This window comes from Labrus bergylta, chromosome 4 (assembly GCF_963930695.1).
Source record: "Labrus bergylta chromosome 4, fLabBer1.1, whole genome shotgun sequence".
Classification (NCBI taxonomy): Eukaryota; Metazoa; Chordata; class Actinopteri; order Labriformes; family Labridae; genus Labrus; species Labrus bergylta.
Genome location: NC_089198.1, coordinates 16188787 through 16213786, shown reverse-complemented (window position 1 = coordinate 16213786; position 25000 = coordinate 16188787). Strand labels below are relative to the sequence as shown.

The window sequence follows — 25000 nt, the reverse complement described above, 5'->3', positions numbered from 1 at the left end:
AATATTCACAGTGATGCACAGTATAAACATCTAGTGGCTGCTATGACTATGATGACTCCGAAAAAGTCAAAAGTGTTTTGAATTTTAATTTAATTCTAAATATTCTCGTAAAGTTCACATGCATCTGCAGCTAATAATGCAGAAGGATTGATTAGTTATTGTTTAATGTAATTGCTTTTGTTAATTTGCTGCGATGATCAATGTCGTCTTAGTACTAAATGGTGCAGCTCATTACTCTGCATCCTATCAAAATCAGTAACAAAATCTTCAGTAAAACTTTTAAAAAAAAACTATTAAAAAAGTGGAATCAACAGATTCACTTTTTCACGCTGAAAGTGGAAAGAGTGCATGTCATGTAGAGCATCACATGCAGGAGTATAAACTTCCTTTAAAGATTCAAAGACAGAAAACGTCCTCATCTGTCGTCATGATTGTTTGGAGCTCACTGCTTTGATTAGAGAGCAGAACTCGACAGAGCAATAGTTAAGCACAGCTTCAATTGGAAATGATGCATTTGGAGAACAACCAACGCAATGCCCACCAGATGGCAGAAAGGTTCATCATGACTTGAATAAAAGAGTTACTTTTTAGATGTGAAGCACCTCTTACACCAACAAAGACTTTAGAGAAACTTGGGTACATAAAAAAATACAACTTATACAAAACATAAGGCGACGTTCTTAGTAGCAGATTTATCGACTTGTAATTCTTACCTGAGCATACGGAGTCACAATCAAGTCCTCTCCATGCCTGAAATGGGAAGTCAAAAGGGAGAGATGAAGAAATCCATACATCGTTAAAGTGTTCTTGATAAAGCAGCAGTCACTCTCTGATTCTTTTATTAACTCACAGTTCTCCTACAATCGAGGAGTTTCGAGACAAAGACTTAGGTGACAGGTCGTAGTCGCTGTCAGAGCGGTACAGGAAGGACTCCCGCCGCTGGCCATGACCCGCCTGGTTTGGATGCAGGATCAGACCTGAACCAGGGGACGCCTGTGGGTCTAAAGGACTGCAGCACAATGACGGACCATTCTCCACCTCAAAGCTAAGAGACAAGAGAGATGAAAGACAGTTAGAGAACAGTTAGATGAAAGAGGAGATGAACCCCTGCAGCTTTATTTAAAGAAAAGGTACAGAAGGTATGTGAAAGCTTCTTGTTTATTCATTACATTCACCTTTAAAAAAAAAGGCTGGGCAGTTGTATTTATATAGCAGGGATGTGATTGGCAAAGGAGGAAAGTGAGATGGACTGAGACGACTGTCCACCGAGTCCCACAAGTTGAATCAGACAGGTCATCGAGGGAATATAAACCTGACAATCTGTCTGCAGGATATGCTATCTCAATACACACCATATCACATTTTTTTCAAGCTGTAATAACAGAAATAAATTTGTTTTATAATACTGTCTCTTCTGTCCTTTGATGACACTCAGTTCCTCAGATTTCAAAGCAGCAATAAGGAGTTATATTCTCTAGGTATCTAGGTAACTAAAATAAAAGAGCAGGCGTCACATGAAAACAGAGTTTCACATTAAGATTTAAAAATCTAAAATTGAAGCGTTTAAAAGGTTTGGCATCATTTGATATCAGAGCGACATTTTCCATCTGTTTGCAGCATAGACGCTAAAAGCTGCTTCCCCCTGTTATGTTCTGACTGCCTGCTGAAGATCCGAGAGATCTACTGGGTTTATTTTCTTTGAGCAGATCAGTGATGTGTTTTAGTTAGAGATTATCGAGTGATTACAAACTAGTAGCAGCACCTTAAAATCTATAATTAAGAAACTGGAAGGCAGTATAACGCCTTAAGAAGAGGAGTTACATCCTCAGTACTATTGGTACTTTAAAAGTAAAGTATTGGCAGTAGTGTTCTGATTGAGCTCAAGAAGTTCGCTGATGTATTTTTTGGGACAACCGAATAAGAATATTGAAGTAAAACATGCTGGAAAATAAATACTATAAGACGTTTTGGGTGTGAGTCTTCTTAAAACCCCTGAGATCTTTCAATATGTCCTGAATCATATTAATCAATCTTAACAGACTATCAAATCATCATCATGTACTTTCAATAATCTTCCACTAAATACTGGCTTGAGCAACATTGCCACAAATCCCATTCAGGAAAAGAGATGGTTGCATAACCCATTAAACCATTATTCACCCATCAATCCATCACTGGCCTAAAATCTAAACTACGGTGCTCATTAAATTAGTGTGTTGCCGGTCAGAGAGGGGAAGGGCTTTTTGATTGTAATTTGCTGCTCTGGTCTGTGTCTCAATGACATAGTTTTTTTTATTGAATACAGGAGGATCTGTTGAATCTTTATTGTTCTGCATCTAATTGTTAGGATGGGATATTGTTGTTTGGATAAGATAAGTGCTGAAGAGATGGCATCTCCTCTTTATTTTGTGAGAGGAGACTGTTTGATTCATCAACCCTGACAGATAAACCACATTATAACTCAACTATAAACATAAAACCATGTAATGAAAAAAATAAATCTTAATATTGGGCTAGTTTGCCTCTGGCTCTTTAAAGGAAAAAATACACAAACTGCCCAAAATTAAACATCCAATTATAGGAAAGAAAAACTGTCAAGAAATGGTCCAAGCAAAATCTAAAGAAGAAATAGCAGATTGGATAAAAAAGAAACACAAAAAATGACTCACTTCAAAATAAAGGAAAAAAAAAAAAAAAAAACTTTTACATTTTCTTTTGAATGTAAATTTGTCGAATGCCTTATTTGATCCGATGTATTTCATTGTTTTGATGGCTTGTTGTTAAACAGTTTGTTTTTCCCCTTTCTTTTAAAACTTAAACCGTGTGAGCTATAATATTTAGTTCTTTTAAGCACGTTAACGTTTTATTTTGAAAAACGCTTTACCAATTTTTTTTTTTTTTAAATCATCATTATGATAATTCAGACATATTTAATGCCATCATAATCAAAATAGCCACAGTTCCTCTACCCAGCATGTTTGCGGAGGCCACAGTGAAACCACCACAGATGTGTGGACGGATGTAATCTGTTTGCAACAACTGAGCGTGTGCAGGAGAAGAGGACGGGCTGTTGGGTAACCAGATGACCGGGTCAGATGGAGCCGGGTTTAAGGGTCAAAACCCAAAAAGTCAAAGCCCTGCCGGGGCAACAGATGCCACAAAAAAATGAATCAAACTAAAAACCAGTCAGACTCCAACTGTGAGCATATCTTATCTTAATCTATGTTTAATTGACATTACAACTCAGCTGATAATTTCATTTTTGGTTTAAGGACAGTAAAAGTGTCCACAATAGAAATAAAAGTCTCATTTTGTTTCTTTCCCAAACACTTAACCAACTCTCCACAATCACGTAATATCTGGACTGTCCTGACAGTCACTCCACTCTTTACTGCACTTTCACCCCCCGCCTCTGTAATTTCTCTAACATGTGGGATTAACCACACATATTTATCCCCCTAGACACTCTCAGCTCCACACCTCTGCCAGAAGAGCTCAGATTAATGTGAAATGTTCCGACTGATTACACACATGAAGAACGTCATCAGCGTAGCACTCTGCGTCATCCAAATCCCAACTTCACAACATTACCAGCATGCTTTACCTCGAATCTAATCTCTTAATCTGATGCAGGCAGGATACCGCTGGAAGTCATCAGAGCAGCATTTCTGTAGATCCTAATGTTTAGGCAGTTACGCTGGATAACAATTTTCTGAATAAAATTCCCTTTTATTTCTCTCTTTAGAAAATAATTATGATTATGATAAATTCAACCATGATGTAATTAATTTATAAATTCTAGATATAGTTCAGAAAAAAACAAAGCTGCAGATCTTAAAATAGTGAAAAAGACTGTCCAGTAACATCTCAGCTGAAGAAAAATGCTTTTCTGAATTTACCAAAATGAAGTGGCAAAGATTCACCTGGGAGCTGAGAGGTGTTCTCTGTTCACAACATCATCGCTGAAGTCAAAGTGCCCCGCTCTGCACCTTGGGGACCTCCGGAGCATTCTTCTCTTCCTTTTCACCTCCTCATCAGGCACCAAAAGCTGCAGATATTTAGACCTCTCACCCACAAACACACACTGATGGACCCTCTTTCAGTCCAGAAACAGACCACGTGCTGGAATACCGTCCGCTTGGTAGAAAAACCAGGCAGCTCTGGACTGCTGCAGGACTCGCTCTGTTTATCTGACCGCCTGTCCCTTTTTCCCGCTGATATTAAGCCACTGAAGATTAATCCGCCCGTTTACCATCCGGCCCCGCCCTGCACTCCACAACGCAAAGACCAATCATTATTTTCCATTTCTCAAACTCTCAATAACGTGCATTTAATGTAATATTCAAATGAACCAGGAGTAGCGCTTTGCTAAGTCCCTTTTATCCTAAATGAAGCATCCAGACCATATACATATCTAGTTAAAAGTCACAATCACTGCATCCCTTTCAGATAAAAACTGAACCTTCCTTTAATTGTCAAAGAGAAGGTTTTATTATGCATTGCAAAAAAAGAAAAAAAAAGGCAGAAGAAATTTATATTTGTATTTTTGTATTCCCTGTATCCCAAACTTAATCATGTTCGAAAGTACCTTCAGGTAACAGATGTATTTTGTAAATGGTCAAATAAAATCAAAGATGATAAGTTGATGTGATCATGAATTAAAATATGATAACTAACTCAGAAGAAAGCAGTGAGATCTCAGTTCACTTCTGCTGTAAAATAAGTATCTCTGCTCGTATACAAGCTAATGAAGTCAGAGGACGAACAGGTAGTGACAGAGGGTTGAATGTATTTTGTTTATGTGTTAAAATAATTCAGTTGTGAACTGTCTGACTATTCAAGAAATGCTGTTTTAGGTTAAACTGACCTATAAACATCTTGTTATTCTAGAGGGGTTTTGCATGACCTTTGATCTCTACGAGGATGACTCTGCATGGACATCTGCTCTTCTTCTGTTTAGGTTGATTGTGTTAAACTGCTTATCTCCTACAACAGAGCATGTCAATATTGTTCCTTCCTCCTTGACATGTATAAAAGGAGTCTTCAGTGTCTCTCTCATTTGACTCACTCACAGTCTCCCTCTCTCTGCAGACTGATCACCATGATACACTCTGTGCAGTCACTCCTTCTTCCAACTTCTTGCAAGAATAAAACCTCACAAAGACGATTGGGTCTTGGTCTTTGTACATATTCTTACTTCACTGAAATATTTCCATAACAGTGTAAAAGTGTTTGACACAAGGATCACAAGTTATATCATAGTTCAAACTAATCACTAAAAGAATCAGTCATGCCATAATTCGATTGTTTAAGTTTGAAAAGCCTGAATTAAGCGTTACTTAAGAACATACAGAAGGTAAATGGTCTTTCACATGAAACTCCTGAAAATGTCCCGTACAGTGTCTGGATGAGCTGCATGAGTGGCCGCAAATGGACGGATTTTACCCAAGAATCTGCTCAAGAAGTTGGGGTGAGCCCGTGTGTGAACACAGTAGGAAATATTCAGGAAAGGCGAGGGGAAGGGTTAATAACGTTTATATCAGACAGTGGTTGACAACCACTTCAATATTTGTGTGATCTTTATGAAACTGCTTCAGACTATTTTCTTTTGTTAGCAAGTTCTCTGACAAACAGGAAAGAGCTCTTTCATATTCTTAGGACTTCTATCCTTAAAAAAATGACCTAAAATAGCATTCATGTCTTTGTTCTGTCAGAAAGCAGTATATTATAAACACAATCTCCTGTTTATTTAATATCATGACAGTGTTTTGATATTAAACATCCACATCGTTTTGTTAAGTTAGCATTCGAGGTAACTAAGCAGGCTAAGAGCAGTATGACCCAGGGACATCTGAGAGAGACATGAACCAGAGCCTCCTGTTATCATCCGAGCGCAAACACAGAGAGGAAAAAGGAACAGGCTGGCCATTCTTAAACTAGACCATAGCTGCTGCAATATAGATCAAACGTTATTCAAACAGTGACTGCAACTTCCAAGTAACACTTTATAATGACATGGACATGGTGCTACCCAACGTCAAAGCAATAACAGTAACTTCACTGTAACATCACAAGCATTGACGATGAACTGGAAAGATATTGATCTTCATCAGCATAATGCATCTCAGAGAAAAATAGTTAACCCTCTGCTTTGCGCAGTTTGTTAAAATAATAGAGGGATTTCATGACCGAATAATGTCATTGTCTCATCTTGCACACTTCACCAGATACAACTTCTAAAAGTTCAATGTTTGTTTAACACACGTCTTATCGTCATGGCAAAATATTGAATCTCACATTGCAAAATGTCTTGTGCAGGCCTATTGTAATTAGTAAAAATTAGAAGGTATTATCCATGTAAGTTCTTATTGTCATTGTCTGTCTCTAGTTTTTTCATATCCCAATTAATCTGTTTGATAAATGGATATTAGCTCAGCAAGTCTGAATTATCTTATTAGCACAAATGTGCTATAGTTGTAGAAGAACAGAGTAAGTAAATAGAGGTAATAAATACAAATGAAAAGGTTGAAAAGACAGATCTCTTGTTCTTTCTCACAAAAATCACAAAATGATTCTCAACAGGTGTTTGAACTTTTCAGCTACCTGCTCTCTCCACCAGCTCTTAATAGATCTCCTGCAAGTCTGACAAAAGAAAAGTGACGGCTCTTATCTAGCTTTGTTCTTCTACACTTAAATCACACCACCATTTTTTCTTTCTGCTTTATGTCGATGAAGAAGGAAAAGTCATAGATGCTCAAAAGAAATCACCCCGCCCACGCCCAAAAGAAAATAACACTTAAACAATTTCTGATACTTTGAAACACATATTCAGCCAGAAGAATGACTATGAGATTATGATTCATTACCCCACTTGAAATGTGCTCGACAACCCCTCTCCCGCAATATTCATTACGCAAATAAAATCTGAAACGTCATCAAGCTGAATGGCTATCAGTGGCAGCCAAATAATCAACGGTATACAAAGTTGTGGTTTACAACACATGGGTCAAACATTTCTGAGCTCATTGCCCTCATGTTTTTTTTTTTTTTTTTTTAAACCCGAGGAGCAGAGTGAGAGTTTCATGGAGATAAAAGAAAGAAAGAGTCAATTGATAAAACAGGTCTGATAAGAGCCTGTAATCATCAATAGTTAGGTGAAGTGAGTCTCTAGGGTTCAAAGAAATATATCATTTAATAAAGTAAAGCGACAGCCATGATGAAAGTCTCTTTTATAGTTTGATTTAATGCTACTGTGCGACAGCAGCCCACTGTGTTCAGCCTCAAAGGTAGACACAACAAAGGAGGGTTTTCAACTGCACGACTGCAGAATTATTGTTAGTACCATCTGTTCTTCTCCGGGGCACAGGGTTAGGAAACTAAAACTATGAAGCAAACAAAAGAACAGCTTTTGGATCACACATACACCGAGACAAAACAAAAATCTAAATGTCACTGCAATCTTTTCGTGCTAATGTGCAAATCAAATGTCAAAAGAAGAGGGTACAAAAACCCTGACTGAGGCTGTTTTCGACACGCATAAGGTTAAGTTAAAGTGACAGTGACTGCACTGCAACATATCCCAAACTATTCCCATTAGGAGAAACAGGCTACAAATTCACAACCATGCAGAATTGAAAACACATGCAAAATTCCAAAACAGCCTCGTCTCCCATTCTGTCAAACAAAGATACCAAGGCTTCTCCAATTGTAATATTTGGATTTTCCTTTTCCTCGTCTTTTCTAGGTGTATGTGTTTGAATATTATATTAGGTAACAGCTTTCTGCAGCAAATCTTTCCATTTGCAGCCTGTTCAAATGGAAAATTCTTTAAATGAATGTATCTAATACTAGGATCTAAAAAAAATTAAAAACTTAAGCAGGCTTGTCAATCCACCAAATTGACCAACTCTGCATCACTGTGATGATTGTTTTTTTTTGTTTTTTTTTACCTGTCAGGGTCGGCGTTTGTGATGTCTATGCGGGGCAATGACCCGATAGGCAGACTTGTCGGTCTGGTCCGGGTCACTGGATCTTCCTCAGGTGTTAGGGACCTACCCCTGTAACTCTCCTTTTCAGCCTGTCGCCATGACAATGGAGGCAGCTGCAGGTTTCCAGAAAATCGCCTGTGGACTTTGAACAGCTCGACCCCGAGCGTGCTGCCTGAGTAAAGCTGTCCCGCAGGAGTCTCCTTATTCTCCTGAGAAAAGAAACAGTGACAATGGGTCAGATTTTCACGTCACTGGCTTTTAATATTGGCTGTAGATCGGATTAGTGGTGGAAAAAAAGATGAAGAAAACCTAGGTGATAATTAATCCAATAATGAAGGAAAAACCCCAGCAGAAGTTTATCTGCTGGAGGAGGACACCGTTATCAAATGTAGCTTTACAAAACAAAAACAATTTTTGATATCAAATATCAATGCAAAAAAATCTCTAATTCACACTTACTTTTCATTAACATGTGCATTGATTCACTTGTTTTGATTAAAATGATACAAAGCATTTGGCATTACTCAAACTACTTTCTGATATACAGCTGTGTCTGTGATTTAATGTTTTTATTTTTTTTAAAGATTTATTTTTGGGCTTTTGTGCCTTTAATGCAGAGATAGGACAGTGGATAGAGTCGGAAACCAGGGAGAGAGAGTGGGGAACGACATGCGGAGGGAGGCCACGGTTGGAGGCGAACCCGGGGGCTCATTTGATCAAATGTTACTGAAAATGTAACACTTCTCTGCACTTTCAGGCCAAATAAACTCAAAATTCTAATCAATTATATAAATAAAATTCCTTCATCTTTCGGAGAAATCACCAGACATAGCTACAGTACAAAAAATATTTTTCCAACAGGGCTTCATTTGACTTCAATAATTTCTGACATGCTATTGTTTAATAGGCTAACAGAAATGACTTCTGTTGCCCTTAGACATGTTTCAAACACTAATAAACACACGGTACATGTGCAAACACGCAGTCACAAACAAACTCACACACACACACACACACACACACACACACACACACACACACACACACACACACACACACACACACACACACACACACACAAACACACACAAACACAAATACACAGTCAGAGGACGAGATCACAGCCTTAAGCCAGTCACTTAGTATTTTAAAACTAATAGGTTAAATCAACATAAAGATTGTTATTCAAGAAGTTAGGGTATCAGATCTGTGGTTTAACAAAGTGACGGACAGTGTACGAATGTTTCAAGCTTCAATACACAGAGAAAATAAACTGTGTGATCGAAGTCTATTGCAGTCATCCACCAGACGCGCCAATTGACATTTTTATTAGCCTTTGCTGAATATAAATTGTGTTAAGTATGTTTGGTTGAGTGTGAAGGCTCCAGCAGGGTGTTTGTCTGTGATGAAGGGTTATAAACAAGTCCAGGCACCGAGGAAACAGAGGCGGGCTGCCAGAGCTCAATCTGCATACATCAATGTCCACTTTCTGTTCGCTGCATGCAAGTGTAAATGAAACACTCTGTGTCTGTGTTCAAATAAATGAGCGAGAGAGAGAGAGAGAGGACAAATCAATGAATTCCTAGAATGGTGGTTTCGTAAACAGGACAACATTTGTGTACTCGGAGTACGAGGTAGAGGGGGGACAAACATAGAGGATGAGTGTGAACCAACCGCAAGTGAAAGAGTGTGTAGGACGAGAAGCCACAGTTTGACCTATGCAATCAAACAGAGAGTTATTAAGCTAAATGCAATTACTTTATCATGTTTTTAAGATTAACTGAAGTTATAAAGTGTGTAATTCTACCTTATAGAAGAGTTGAATTGATTTCTCTTTGAGTTGGAAGTTTGTAAACTGCAACTATTTTGATAACAGATTTTCAGTATGAGTAACATTTTAGGAAAAAGGACAAATTCTCAGATCGTAGTCTCTTAAATGTGAGTTTGTTCTGGTTTCTTTCCTTCTCTATGACAGTAACTAAACATATTTATCTTGAGGGTTAAAACCAGTTACTTGACGACCAAATATTGGGTTTTGGGAGACACTGGCCCTTTTCAGAGTGCGACAGTGTCATAACAAAGCTCCGCCTTCATGACGTCTTTGTATGTCCATATTGTTTCTGTGACGGTGTAATATTGGTGTCCCTCTGTGACATTCAAAGTGAAGGCGAAACCTCACAGAGGAGTAAATATAGTGAGTTGAACAGACAGTCAGAATAGGGCTTCTGATAAACATATATTTATTAAAGATTTTTGTGGGACTTTTATGACATTATTATAGGGTGGACGGCAGTGGAAGAGTAGGAAACTGAGCTGAGAGAGTGGGGAATGACATGTGGTAAAGTGCTGAGGGCTGGAGTCAAACCCGGGCTGCCCCCTTTCAGGACTAAAGCCTCTGTGCACTGACCCTGATCAACATGTTTATCTTTTCCTGACATGTTACTGACCAAACAAATAATCAATCAATCAAGAACATAATCCTCAAAAAATAGAAATATAAACAGCAGTATACATGTAGATGTGTGTACGGGGTTGTGACAGAAGAGGGTCTTTATAGAGCAAAGAAAAAAAACAACCTATCACTGCCCTCTAGTGGACAAATACTGTATATTTCTGCAGAGTAGAAGAACCTACCACAAGATAGTCCAATCATTTTATACAGGTCTTTGGATATTAGATATTTTAGATCAGATATTCCATTTTCTTGAGCCCATAATATCCATTTTTGTCTGATCAAGATCAGTAAACTATAATACAGTGTAGAGAGGTTCCTTATGGACAGAAAAGGTAGCACACATTTTGTCTCTGCCTTTTACAAACTGCTGTACCCTCTTAGCTGTTACAAATACTGAACAAAAGACAGAGAGAGATCTTGGAAGGGAAGCCATCAAAGTATTTAGGTCAACTTTTACTTTTAATTTGCCCCTTTTTGATTTATAATTGTGGTTATGATCTTGATTATTATATTAATACAGAAGACCAAAACAAAAAGTTAGAAAACAGTTAAGTTCCCTCCAGAGAGGCAAAACATTAGCATCTAATGAAACTTGGAAGGACGTCAGAGACTGCTGCATAAACACATTTACATCTGCACATCAAAAACCTGTTTCTGTCAGGGACAATTTATTTCTCAGCAACACTGTCCCATCAAATTAACTTTAAGCAGGACAGAGAGATCTTCTCTGACCTTTAATCTTTCATGGGACATTTTCAAGTTTCAAAGAGAAAAACAATAACTTCAAATGCACAGTGTGTGTGTGTGAACGGATGTTAGTATAAGGATGACTACATGGTGAGGAAGGAGCAACAGCATTTCAGAATGAAGAAAGGGGACGGACAGGCCGAAAGGAAAAGTAATTCTGTTTCTTCTTTCCAGAGAATAATTCATAATTCTAATTATTCTCTTGGAATAATGGCAGGGACAAAAAAATTGAGTAGCAAAGCGGAAACATGAAGAGAGAACTTTTGAGAATAGAGGGAGGAGACGGGGGTTAAGACGTTTCTTAATGAGAGTCATATGAAGTGAACAGAGGAGAAGTAATAAAAACACACAGAGATGTGAATCTGTCCTCCCCTTTGATTGTCTGTAAACACAGCTCTGCTGACTCCTCTGCTCCTTCTAGGAAATGCAATTTGTCTGATTTATGGTGCCTGTCTCTTTAAGACACATTCCTCCCGTCCAAGGGAAAAGGTTTGAAAATTAAATCTGTAACAACACAACTCTGTTCCACCGCTGTTACACTTACACGATCACTCTCGACAACAAACATTATAAGCAGAGCTCTAAATAGTCTCTTGTCAATATTCCACACTAACACTGCTGTTTCACTGCCAAATTGTTCATCAATCGTGTATCGATTGCATCTCTGACACTGGAAATGTGAATCTAGTTATTCATTGATTCCATGTTTGTGCTCCAAATGTCTTTTGGACGAGGAAAGACAGCTCTTTTCCCCTCATATACGCCTGTAAATAATCCTAAAGGAGGATCAGATGTCTGTACTTTAAATTTAAAAAGATGGATTAATTACACGTGTCTAAATATGGTCTACAGGATGTGAGATGAAAGGAGGTACTATAGCTCCAGTGTCAAACAGAGGTGTCGTGAGTGCTCTCTCTCTGAAGATGAGAGTGGTCTTTTTCGTCCTCAGAGCTTAAACTACTTCTCTGGGATTCTTCCAATAAGCCTTTTCCAAGGAAGGTGAAATAAATGAGGCAGATTTAGGACAGAAGCTTGATCAAGATTGGTATAGTGTCTGAGTATCCCAGAGCAAAATGGGGGGAAAGAAAATCTTAAATTATTAAATGATATGCGCTATTGAATCTTAATGAAAGGTGGGCTATGGAAACCTGAGGGTGTGGAGTAGTGGAGAATAGCAGATGTCTTCAACTTCAGCCTGACATTTTGCACACCAGACATGATGGAATAAATAAATAATAAGTGGGTTATTAGGTTTCTCTGTTTTAACTAAGCCACACCACTGTGGCCTTTTTATGGTTGGGTTTGATGGGTCCTCATCTGCCCAACAAAAATGGTTTGTTTATTTTTGTAGATCTTAAAGTTTTAGTTTTTTTTATCTTAATACAAAAATAAATATTTTTCAGCTATTGTGACAAAAAGGATGGGGAAAAATATTATAAAGCAATATATTGTAGTCCTGAATACTGCGATACAATTATCAAATTGCTGGTGACCAATGTTGATAGTTTAAGAAAAAAAAACCTCTGAACAGACTTCCCTGCATATTTGGCTCACCACGTCACTAATTCACTTTCAATGAGGGGCTTCTGACCAGAGACATGCGGTCAGGGGAGGCCTCACCTGTCATCATCAAAAGTAAAAAACAAATAATGATTAAATAAATAAAATATATATTTTTTTCTAAAATCCTTCTTTGGTTAAGTGATAGTCCAAAATGAATGCGACACAAAACACTTACTAAGTAGCCTGACTGAACTATTGGTCTAGTCTAGTCAAAAGGCACTTGCAGTCCTCAGTTGTGAAACACAAACATTTGAAACATTAAAGACGCCGTCACTCTTCCTTCAGTAGAATGTAATGAGCGTTTTAAGTGCTATTAATCCAAAGTTTTGGTCCCCAAATGAAACACCAGTCTTTTAAAAAAATGTGTCTGCTGTTGCCATAATTACTGCTCGTATTAAAGTCAAAGTTACTATAAATCATTCCTGACAACACAGGCCATTAAAATGGGCTATATTGTGTGTTTGCTCTATTAAAGTGAAAAATGTACCCTAACCCTAACCCATTAAACACGTTTGAAACATTTTATCATACACTTTTAGTTTCTGCCAGATCTCAGTTCTGGCTGCATTTAGATGTTTCAGCAGGAAAACTTTAATTTTCCAGGCTGTAGCTCGGTTTCTCAGCTTTTTTGGACAGTGTTGGAGTAAATGATTACGACCTGCCTGCTCAGTCATAAACACGGGTGCTGTGGAGGAGAAACAGATGGACCTCTCTGTCAGATCTCTGCTCATCCCCCTCTCACCCATGCTTCCATTCACTCAATGCACTGAACGTCTCCTGCTGTGACCTCTCTTTTACACCTTTCCCCTTCTTCCTGCTCTGCCTCCGTCCTCTAAACTCTGCATCAGTCCTCAATTCTTTATCTCTGTCAGTTCAAGCAAAACACCGTGTCCTTCATCCTCTGTTCCAACACACACACGCACACCAACACACACACACAAACCATCTTGCTCTCTGCGGTGTGTCCTGCCGGATAGCGGTCTGTTGTGTACGGTACAGTCATCTGTTCATGAGTCACTGACCACCACACAGACATACAGTACTGCACCTTGCTCCCACTAGAGCTTGTTGTGTTTGGACACAGAGGAAAGACTAACGTTACAAAAATTTACAGAAACTGTGCAAACTGTCGAATCAGGCTGTAAACTTTGGAGGCGAGATGTAGGATTTCCGATAAAGAGAAACAATGAGAGGCCGTGTAATGAATTCATGGATGGATTTGTTGCTGTACAGATGGAAGGTTGAAAGAAATCAATACTGTACTTACATCGCCTGGTGTAACCCCCTGTGCACTGCTGCTTTTCTTCATTTTGAGGGATGTTCGACCAAACTCTCTCTCTCTCTCTCCCTCTGGTTGTTATCCTCTCTCTGAAAACCTGTCTCTCCTGCTTCTTGGGCTCCGGGTAGCCTCACCAGTCTGCCTGCACATGGGAATTGGAGTGGAGGAAAAAGAAGAAGGGGTAGGAGGAGGAGGAGGAGGAGGAGGAGGAGGAGGGAAAGGATTGATGAAGCAGCCTGTTCCAAAAGTTGTTCTGTCTGCTTCCCAGTAAGAATCATGTCTGCAATTGTTGTCAGACTTGTGTAATTGTTCTTGGTAAGGCTTCTGTGTGCGGCAATTTGACAAGTCTCAACAGTGTTGTATTATGTAACTCAGACAAAAAAAGCAGACATTACAGTAACTGTGACGGCTCAGCATTCTCAGCAAATACAAGTATGAACAATAAGCCACTCGTACTGTTGGGAAGTGAATGGAAAAACACAATGCAGTGGTATTTAACAGCCGCATGGCATTAACTTTTTCAAAAATGTTACACAAACCTGACAGCAGAGCTGGTTTGATTGAAATGTATTTCAGTAACGATGATAAACGAAGACATTTTATTATGCAGTCATAAAAGCCTGTCACAACAATTCTCAGGTAAGGGTACTTGTACTTTGACAAGAATATAAAATGCAGTTCATCAGAGTCTATGAAGCTGAATTTAGCCTTTGTTTAAGCCATGTAGCCAATACAAATTGCAGACCGTTTTTAAACTGTGTTTGTGGTGACACTGACCTTGGGGAATTGAAACTTTTTAAATACTTTCCTATTGAACTTGAAGGAGAAAATGATCAGTGCTCATAATGACATGCCTCCATTTTTTAACACTAGATCTGATTAGTTAATTAATTTAAGTGTAAACAACAGGGCTTAATGATGACAATGTGTCAGTACTCGGATTCACAATTTCTGACAATCCCTGAGGGTTTGATGCCACTCTTCCCTCAACCAAGACTACAAAGGAATATTTGCTTAAAGGAATTTTTCTAGAACCACATGTCTTCGATCATTTGAGACACACAGCTATGAATGCTCTTTATCTGACACTAATGGACTTTATTCCAACATTTCTACAGACCACCTCTCAAATACTTTTCTCTCCTACTAACCAGCTCATCAACACTCCCCTCACCTGTCTGCAGCTTTGTCATAAAATTGTGAAGAACTTTTTATTCTTTAAAATGACAAGTTAACTTAATTTCGGGTCAGTATTTATGCTGATATTTACACAGATGACCTGAGAAAATTCAAATAACTTTAGTTATCTCTTAGGAACTTCATTTGTATAAAAGAGCATCAGTGCGCATACAGCTAGACAAAACAACAACAACAAAACCACACCCATACAAGTGGCTACAAACCCTGTAAGAAAGACATAGCCATGTGAAAATGTACACGTTATACGTTTACTGAGCTTTGTAATGCAAATCTCCCCTTTATCTGTTCACCCTGTACCTAAAGCATCTCTAAACACTCAGGTACTTCACATTTCAGGTGATGTCATGTCGAGGATGTCATTTCTAATAAGCGTCTTTCCAGATGCCCTTCACAAAGCGGATGTAAAACAATTACTGAAAACCAGACCAGGATAGAAATGCTCTACTGTAGGCCGATAATATACATTATTTACATACTTAAAATAAAGTATCAATGCAAATGTTAAAAATGTAATGAGCAACCTCAGTTTAGATTCTGATTAAAATATTTGTTCCCAATCCTATAAATAGACAGAAGTGTGCCAGAGTGCAAAAAAGCCTGCGTATTTCCTGGTTAAGTCTTGGCAGGTAATTACAGTGCTCTCTACAGCCTCTTAGGTATTTCCTGACTTCAATTCATGTTTTGTTTTCTCTCTGACGTCTTGATTAGTTCACTTTACGACCTATTGTTTTTACAACCTTGCTCTGAAGGGTATTATTTGTGAGCTTCCATAACTGCTGAGCTCTCTCACCGCTGTGCAAACAGACTTAACCATCTGTATTCTGAGGATGATTATGTCGTTCAAAGTGCCAATAACAAAAATAAAACACCTAAACACATGATGATATCTTAGCAGGGTCTGCAATGGTTTAAAATAAAACCCTTGTTATTATTTTTATACAAAGGTAAAGTAAGGAGATGTTAAGATAAATAACATCATTATGCAGATAAGGCAGTCTACTCAGTTACCTCATGTATGTGTTTCATGAGGTAACTGTGTTTTCCTGTTAACAGCTGTAAACTTGAGTAAATGTTTAATGGTTGCTTTATCTTGCTTATAAAATAAATGTATTTCCCCAAGAAAAAGCTTGCTCAAAGTTTTCAGAAAAACATTGTAACACTTTCAGAAGTACTAATAGTAGTCACTACAAATCGCGATGTTAGTAGTTTAACTGCATTTTTCAGTAGCTTGGCGGTAGCGTTGCTCTGTTCTGTGGTCTGGACAGCTAAGCTTTTCAGTAGCTTAGATGTATTAGTTACATTTTCCCCATAACAAAGTTGAGGTTCAACAGAGCGCTCTTTCACAAGCAAACTGTTAAGGATGAGTAGCAGACACCAGTCCTATGCGGCTGTATACTTGTAGCTGACAGATCTGCTTCCGTTAGACTGTGACAGCATAGTCTAATCCTTTTTGTAATTTCAGTGCCATCGCTGCGACCCTCCTCCACCCCACTCCTCCATTCCAGCTCCTCCCCATCACATCCTGCATTCCTCTATCAAATACTAGGGGTCTGGTCTGAGAAACTCCGGGTAATGTCTGCGCGAAAAATGCAGCTGTTTGCGTTCACATATAGCCTAAATCCCCTGTGGGTAGCCTAATCTCCGGAGTTTTTCAGGAGATTTCCGTATGTGTGAAAAGGGTTAATGTGACAGAATCTAACTGCCAAAGACATTGCACATTTATCTTTTACTAAACTGTTGAATAAATAATTGTTCACGCTTCAAGTCTCCCCTGATTAAAATGTGTTTAGTAACATGTTCTAGGTGTGTGCAGCACCAAAGATTAAGGGTTTTTTCGCCAGTGTTAGTGTTTACTCATGCAACCTTCAGCATTAGCCAGTCACTGGATCAAGTCTGATCATGATTATTAGCACAGTTAATTAAAGAAGTGATTTATGCTGGTAGATTTGCTGTAAAGTGCTTTAAAAATAAATGTATTACAACAATTGACAGACAGACATGAAGAATGATCCTAGTGACGGATGTGAATCAATATTTTAAATGCACTATTGATCTGCCCCGATGTTTTTCTCCCATAATAACCTTAATCTTTAGCTTTAAAGCAGTGTAGGGCTGCTGTAGAGAGAGGCTGCTGCCGGTGCTTAACCACTGATGACAAGTCAAGTGGCATGAAAAAATAATTTCTCAGCTGCCAAAAACCCTCAATCCTGTTTATAGCTTTGAAAAAGACATCTATGCAGGCAGCAACCTGCTGTCCAAAGTTTCACTTCAAAAAAATGACAAGAGAGATGAAATGACAGCAGATCACACAGGTTTGGTGTTCAACATCTGGAAGAAAAAACCCTCTTCAGCTGCTGGTTCAAATCTCAGCAGGAGTGGGGGAAGTTCTCAATAATGTATGAGGCTGCATAGATGTGTCCATTATAGGTTTCACAAGAAAAACCATACTTGAAAAGTAGGTTTCAAGTAGATGGTGGAGCTTACTTCATGAGAAAAAGGTCTGCACATAGATGAGGCGAGTGTTGAATCAAAGTATTTTAAGATTTAAACATTTTAATTCTACAAACATCTATTTAGAAATGTATGATATTTGACAAACATGTTCTACTTCATTTAAACTAGTCTTGCTGCAAACATGTTCTTCTGCACACAACTGAGTAAAACTATTACACTTTCAATATAGAGATCAGTCTTTAAAAACATTAGAATACTTTGATTAATTAGTGGAATTTGGGAGGCTTAACACATTAGGCCTACAGTGGGTCATTAGACCAATTTGCCAATGTTTTCTGAAAACACACAAGGTAGCAAATATGTGTTGTATCTTAACTTTTCACAACACTACTTTGATATAGTGTTAGGTAAAAGGATGAATGTTGACTGTCCTTACTCCAACACTGATAAACAAATAGTAGAGCTGAAGCAGATGGTTTTTGATGAAAAGCCAATAAGTCATGGTATTTTGTGAAAAGTCAAGAGATCACTGAAGTTATTGCAATGTATCCTTAAAAAGGATTTCAGAACTTGTAATTTGTTTGATTTTATTAAAGATATTTCACCAAAACCCAAAGAGGGAAAGTCCGAGGATGTCGTGAGTTAGTAGGATTCATCCTGTGGCGAACAGGAATGTTTCAATGTCATGTCAGCCCAGAACAGAGCTCCACAAAAAAGCAGAAAGGACCAATGGTAAAAGGTTATGTTGAATCATGTCATGCGAGTTCAGGAGTATCAGATGTGATCCAACAATGGTTTAAAAGCTTGAAGACCATTAGCACGAATCATCAGAGGATAGGTCCACAACACAGCTCTATGCCCTTTGAAATACAGCACTATGTACAAAATACCCACAAGGGGCTCAATAAACTAACAGAATGGCTATGTTATTTTTATAAAAAGCTATTAGGGGAGTTTTCAGCCGCATAGAGACCACTTAATATGATTTTCAGATGGCATACAGTATTTTACTGTGCTCTTTTGCTTTTTGCTAAGACTTGTACAAAAAAAAACCCCTTCAAGCAGCAAAACAAAGAAAAGCTTTATTCCCAAGACTATACGTGCCTTAATGTCTGTGGTGATTCTCCCCATCATCATGAATCGAAGCTAACCACGTAATCAAATTTCATAGCCACAGTAAGTGATCAATAATGAATAAAACCCACTGATTAACTTTGAACCATGCCACTGAATTGACCCATTCATGCCACTGTTACCTTTTGCATATTTTTGCTCGGCTTGTTAGTTACCCAGCCAGATAAGATTTTCATTAAGGTTTGCATGTCTGTGCACTATTTATTTTAAAAGACAAGCAATTGAAAATAAACCAATAATCACGTTAAAGAAAGAAATAGTGAAATACCACAGCTAGAACACACAAATAAACGTGATTTTCTTTTATAGACAACTAAATAGATGACCAGATGTCACAGTCATGTCTGACAATTATCTTGTGTGCTTTAAGAATCTTTCATCGGGTGCCTCGCAGCATTTTTTTTTTTTGCACTTTGAATGGAAAAATAAAAATCAACTTTGGAAGAAAACTTTCATAATATCTGGAGACATACTTGAATCTAAGACAAGAGGCATCTTCAGAGTAAACCTTTAAGAAGAAAGTAAAGATTTTGTTTCAAATGTTTTTTTCTTGAAAGCATTCGGTCTCACCATTTGGACTCCAATAGAAAGCTTGAGGCTTTGTCTCTCCATCAGACAATTGTGCTTAAGACACTGAAGTGTTTAAACCCACAAAACCCGAAAGACCACTCAATCACAAACAAAGATGAGCATTGGACAAAAGACACTGCTGCTTCCACTTGTCATAAAAAACAAGCCCCAAGCTTCCATCTGTTGAAATCTGGCGAAGAGCCCCATGGTGGCTGACTGTACCTCTACAAATAATTTGTTGTTGATGTGAAACAGGCAAAGACATGCACGATCATGAGGCAACACTTGAGATACCAAACACTTAGGTAAATGGTAAATGAGAGAAGTTGACATTTTATGGTCATTGCAAATTGCTTGACAAGGAACTGTTGTAAATCTCCCCTTTTTTCTGAGATTTCATAGATACAATCATGTATTTAAAATATTGTATGGCTGCAACTTGTGCATTATTTGTCTTAACATTGCAGCTAACAGTGGATTGTTAAGTAAAATAGATAATTTCTTACCAACACTGTGATGCTAAATCTGTTAGCACTATTCCATTGTCTTAGCATCAAGCTAAATAATTAAGTACAAACCAAAGTTATTTTCAGTGAAATGCCCATCCCTAACATTTATTACAGAATTGTGATAAAATCATTAACGTATTCCACATATTGCGTTTCATATTGTATAATTTTGTGTGTTACACTGCAAATCCCACCCCCAGTGTTATGTGTGGTTTTCCCACTGATGCTGTTGTTTAATGTCACATCCATTAAATGAACTTATAACTATGAATAACCTGGAAATGTTCATTTGAGCGTTCAGTGGTGGTGGTACTCGTGTGGTTGATAGACTTGTTTCTTTCCGTATAAACTGGGCATAAGATTACACCAGTCCCCCCACCAACTACATCCCAATTGACCCCCTGGAACAAGTAGGATGGACCAATAATAACTAAGGACATCTGTTATATAAGACACTTATTTTCTTCCAACCAAAAGAACCTTAAGTCTCTGACAGCATGGGAAAGTATTTACAGCATTTGGTAAATTCAGAGTGCTCCTATTACGACCAACATTTGCACTTTTGTTGCATGTTGTTTACAAGAGGTCATCAAGGGTGCATTTCTGGCAGCAGTGAGAAAATGTTCCCATCTGACCAATCCATCCATGACACACAGCGTCCACGCACAATGGAGAGCTGTAAAGGGTGAATCAGTAGACGTCACATGTTTAAAAATCGCTGGACACCCACACAAAGGTAGCTTTTGTGGCATCAAAACAAAGGAGGCTCAAGAAGACCATGTTGGGAACTGCGTTGATATTACGTTCATTGGCCTCCGTTTTCGAACAATGCGCTGTCTGTGCAAAATGAAAGTGATGAATTAACTTTACAAAGGCCTCTCAATAACAAGCAGAGAAGTCAGATAAACTTCAAAATGAAGGAACAATTCAGAAGAGAAATCAAAGAACATACTATGATCTATCGAGGAGATACACCTACCTTAGTTTAATCAATTCAGTGTAATTTAATCTATTTTATACATTAGCTTCAAAATCATTCAACAAATTATGAGTGCTTAACGGTTACTAAGAGTAACACTCACAAGACACGACAGCTGTGGATAAAGAAAGCAGGCCTTGTTTGTATGTGGATTTCCCCCACATTCGTTTAATTTGAAAAAACACCATGCCCACTTTATTCACACCTCAAGATTGACGTCTTACATGCAGATTGTGTCTAATGACATCACTCTTCACACTAATTTAAATATAGGGTTCATGTTGTTACTTCGAGATTACATTCAAACACCGTCTCTTCTCCAAAGTCAAAGCTTTGACATCAATCTTTGAAACTGGGCTAAGATTTGATGAATGAAAGAGATTGTGGTCTCTAGTTTTATCATCTCAGATGCTCATCTGATGGGAACAGAAATGAACCTAGCCCTGTCCATGTTGATGCATTTACATCTAAAGGCATTTATTGTAATAATGTTGCATTTGGAAAGCATTCAAACAATGCTCTATGTATTTGTCAGAGCTTATCTTAGAGAAACATAGCCGAAATTGAGACAGCCAATTCAAAAAAACTTAAAAAAAAAAAAAAAAAAATGCTTATTAAATTATCAGCTACACCTGTCTTGTACACCTCCAGGACCCTGAGGCGTACAGGCAAAATTGTGGCTGGCCCCTCTCACCCCGGACATGGACTGTTCGAGACCCTCCCATCTGGTAAGAGGCTGCGGTCTATCAAGATCAAAATCTCACGACACGGGAACAGTTTCTTCCCCTCTGCTGTCAGCCTCATCAATAATGTCCCTGCCATCCCACCTCCACCCACATTCAGAAAACATTACAGTAATGTAAAGGCTGAATCTATGCGTTACATTAACGCACACTGGACCTAATATTTGTCTGTTTACACTGCAAGCAATCGTGAACATACCTGCACAGCTCCTCCATTGCACATTTTGTGTTTATTGTGTGTCTATTCAGACTCAGGATTGTTTCTCTTAATGCAAATCAAACCTTTAAAGACATCCCTCCTGGACCATTTTTTGACTTTGTCTGAAAATGTGGATGAAATATTGCAGAAATTAATGTAAATGAAAACTATCTGACCCTGGGTTACAAATCCACTTTTCAAAGAGCCTACACATTTCTTATTTATAGCATTTCCAGGACAGGGCCATCGAATGGAATATGTAAACAATCCGAGCTACTACTTTACAGCATGAGCAAGTCACTGAAGCACTACTGTATTCACTGTAAGCTATTTTTAAACCAGTGTATCACTTACTTTCACATTTTGTGCCAAAGGTCTTTAAATCCCTCTCTTAGACAAAAAAGTCTTAATTTTAATTCATACAGAAAATAATGATACAAATTCAAAATGGACTCTAATAAGTGGATTTTATATTGCTTCATTAAGTATGAATGAAGTTAGTTATAAACTTAGGTTCAAATAAATCTTTGCTTTAAGGCTGGAACACATTAGAAGTCCAACACTTTTCTAATCTTATCCCTGCTTCCCACACCGTTTGTGTGGGTTTATCCTGCTCACAAAGCAGCTGATGCATCACTTTCAGGTGCCCCAACATTACTGACCAATTCAGACAAAATAACAGCTGTAAAGTAAAATACAAATTCTAGCTTACTAAAATCAATACATCTACAACTATTAATCTTCTCACAGAAATGGATAGACAGACAAGAAGGATGTAAATGCCAAACAATGTTCCACCAGCGCTCCTGTCCTTTGAGAATGAACAGAACCTTTTAGACCAACAAGGAAGAATCTGCTCCAATCGTTTGATGATGAATTTACCAATCTACTCAGTGAGTGCATGAAGAAATACCCGAAGTATTGATAACAGAAGCATATCCATATTTTGAGAATTTCATTGGCTACTAGAAACGTCAATCATCGGCACAGCCGCCTGCAACTGGCTGTCAGAACAGGGGCAGGCTGCTCCTTTCAACTCAGGCTCTCATTGGCTGTTATGAGGTGTCATCAAAATGTCAGCAAAACAGCAGCCGTGAGTGTGTATGCCTTCTGTATTATAAATAGACAAAATAATAATAATAAAATAAATATAATAATAATTGGGTTTACAAGTTTTGTATACACAGGTGTATGTTAATGTGTATTATATATATGTAAATTGTACATATAGTAGCCTATATCAAATTGTGTATATATATATATATATATATATACATATATATATATGAAACAAAATAGACTTAAAAAAATGTAATCATTCAATTCATTTAATTCATTACAAAAGCAAAATGTCATAATAAATGAGATAATGTCAGGCAGTTGCAGAAGCACTGCAACATCAGCACATCAACATTTTCGTCAGATATTGCAGACTGATACAAAGACGCTTTTATTATCCTTAGGCAACACAGCTTTTTTTTATACTTTATTTTTCATTTTTGTTTTACAAGAAACACAGAACAAGTGAGGACTTGGGCAAGACAGTATGAATAAGATCAAATACAAGAATGTAAAAGGCACAGGTACAGTACATAATGGATGGTACATTCTAATGAAACGATATATTTACGAGTCTTTATCTTTGTATAAATCCCACTTTCTCCAATATTCTTCTCCCTTCTCCTTTTGAAGTCGCAGGACAAAAGTCATTTTTTCCATAAAGCTGATGGAATTCACAATAGGCAACACAGCTTGAATGAATATGATAATGCCATTCACTGCACGCTGTGATACAGTTTGCACCAATTCTGAGTCAAGTCATTTAAAAAAAAAAATATCTGACACCGTAGGAGTCTCCTGCTCAACAGAAATGATGTACCTAGTAATCAAAGCCATTAAAAAGAACTGCATACAGTTTTTTTTCTATGAAAAATTAGTGTTTTTTTAAGGGCTACTGGCAAAACTGCCACTTAATGTAGCCAATTAGCAAACAGAAATCCTTAATGGTCAAAATGTTGACTTATATTAAACCTGCAAACCCCAAATCTCTCTGAAAATATTGATTTATGGTAAACAGAAAATACAAGCCAAAATGTTTTGTGTGTCTTAATTAATGAAGACAATTTCTTAGCTGGACATTACATGCAATATTAATACATCACTTGGAAATATAAAAAAATGACTGCTGTTTTCCCTTTTCACCTTTGAATTATTAACAGTTGTAAGTCAGTCAATCAATATTTATTTGTAGAGCCCTGATTCAGAACAAATGTTATCTAATGACACTTTACAAAAAGAGCAGGTCTAGCTCCAGACATTACTCTTTGTTATATTTAAGTTGCAGCTCTCTTATACTGTATAAACAATATATCTCAATATCATAAAGGGTTAAGGATGCTGTGGTGGTATTTCAGGTTTCACATATCCAACCACGCCTTCTACTAAAGGAAGTACTGCAGGCATCCGTATATTTGTGAAGTCAAGATGGGCACAGATTGTTTAGTCTCAGTGGTCATGTGCAGTCATGTTGGCATGGAAGTTGCTAACTGGTGACACTCACCAGTGTGAGAGCTGATTCCTCCTAAAAGCTTTAACCCATGGAGCTTACAATGAAAAGTTTTTATTTGTTAAAAGATGACAAACTGCTGACTTAAACTGTACTTCCATCACAACACTGCAATGGAAGTTAAATAGGGGGACTTGAATATGATGAGGTAATTAGTGTGTGTGGGTGTTTAAATACGAAAGGAAGAAGCTCCCTCCTTCACTGACTCATCCAGTCAGTACCGTCATGCGTCCTGGCCCACCAATTAAAACTCATTTCTTTGTGTTTCTCTTAAAAGGTTTGAGAGCTTGTTGTCGTTTCACAGTGTCAATATGTATTACGCATAGTCCATGTTAATCATCCATAACGAAGTTTAGCTAGTTTTATTTTAGACATGTGAACAGGCAAAAGCAATACCTTTTATAATATTTCTAATATACGTATCATTATATCATTCTGCTTACACACAGCAGACTGTTCCCATTCAAAGGCGGGTCTTTTCCGACATTTATTCATGTCTGTTTGGTCTCAAGTCTCTTTGACTCACAGAAATGACCGAAATACAGTAACATAATGAGAAAATCCTAAAAATACAGACTGAGGGCAGAGTGTGTGCTGATACCACACTTTCTCTG

The 25000-nt window shown here is 37.8% G+C and overlaps 1 protein-coding gene across 3 annotated transcripts in view; it reads right to left on the bottom strand.

Annotated features, from left to right (window-relative positions):
• Positions 1-25000, bottom strand: part of LOC109996589 (3',5'-cyclic-AMP phosphodiesterase 4B) — a 58487-nt gene that overhangs the window by 27380 nt on the left and 6107 nt on the right. For 2 of the 3 annotated variants that reach the window (XM_020650799.3, XM_020650808.3), the window contains exons 3-6: positions 14021-14174; positions 7950-8197; positions 851-1045; positions 714-750 (exon numbers count right to left, since the gene is read on the bottom strand). In XM_020650799.3, the coding sequence (XP_020506455.2) occupies positions 714-750; positions 851-1045; positions 7950-8197; positions 14021-14062 (522 nt within the window). In that variant the 5' untranslated portion in view covers positions 14063-14174. Of the gene's footprint in view, positions 1-713; positions 751-850; positions 1046-3923; positions 4062-7949; positions 8198-14020; positions 14175-25000 lie in introns of those variants that run through there. The other variant, XM_065953858.1, reaches the window with a different exon arrangement.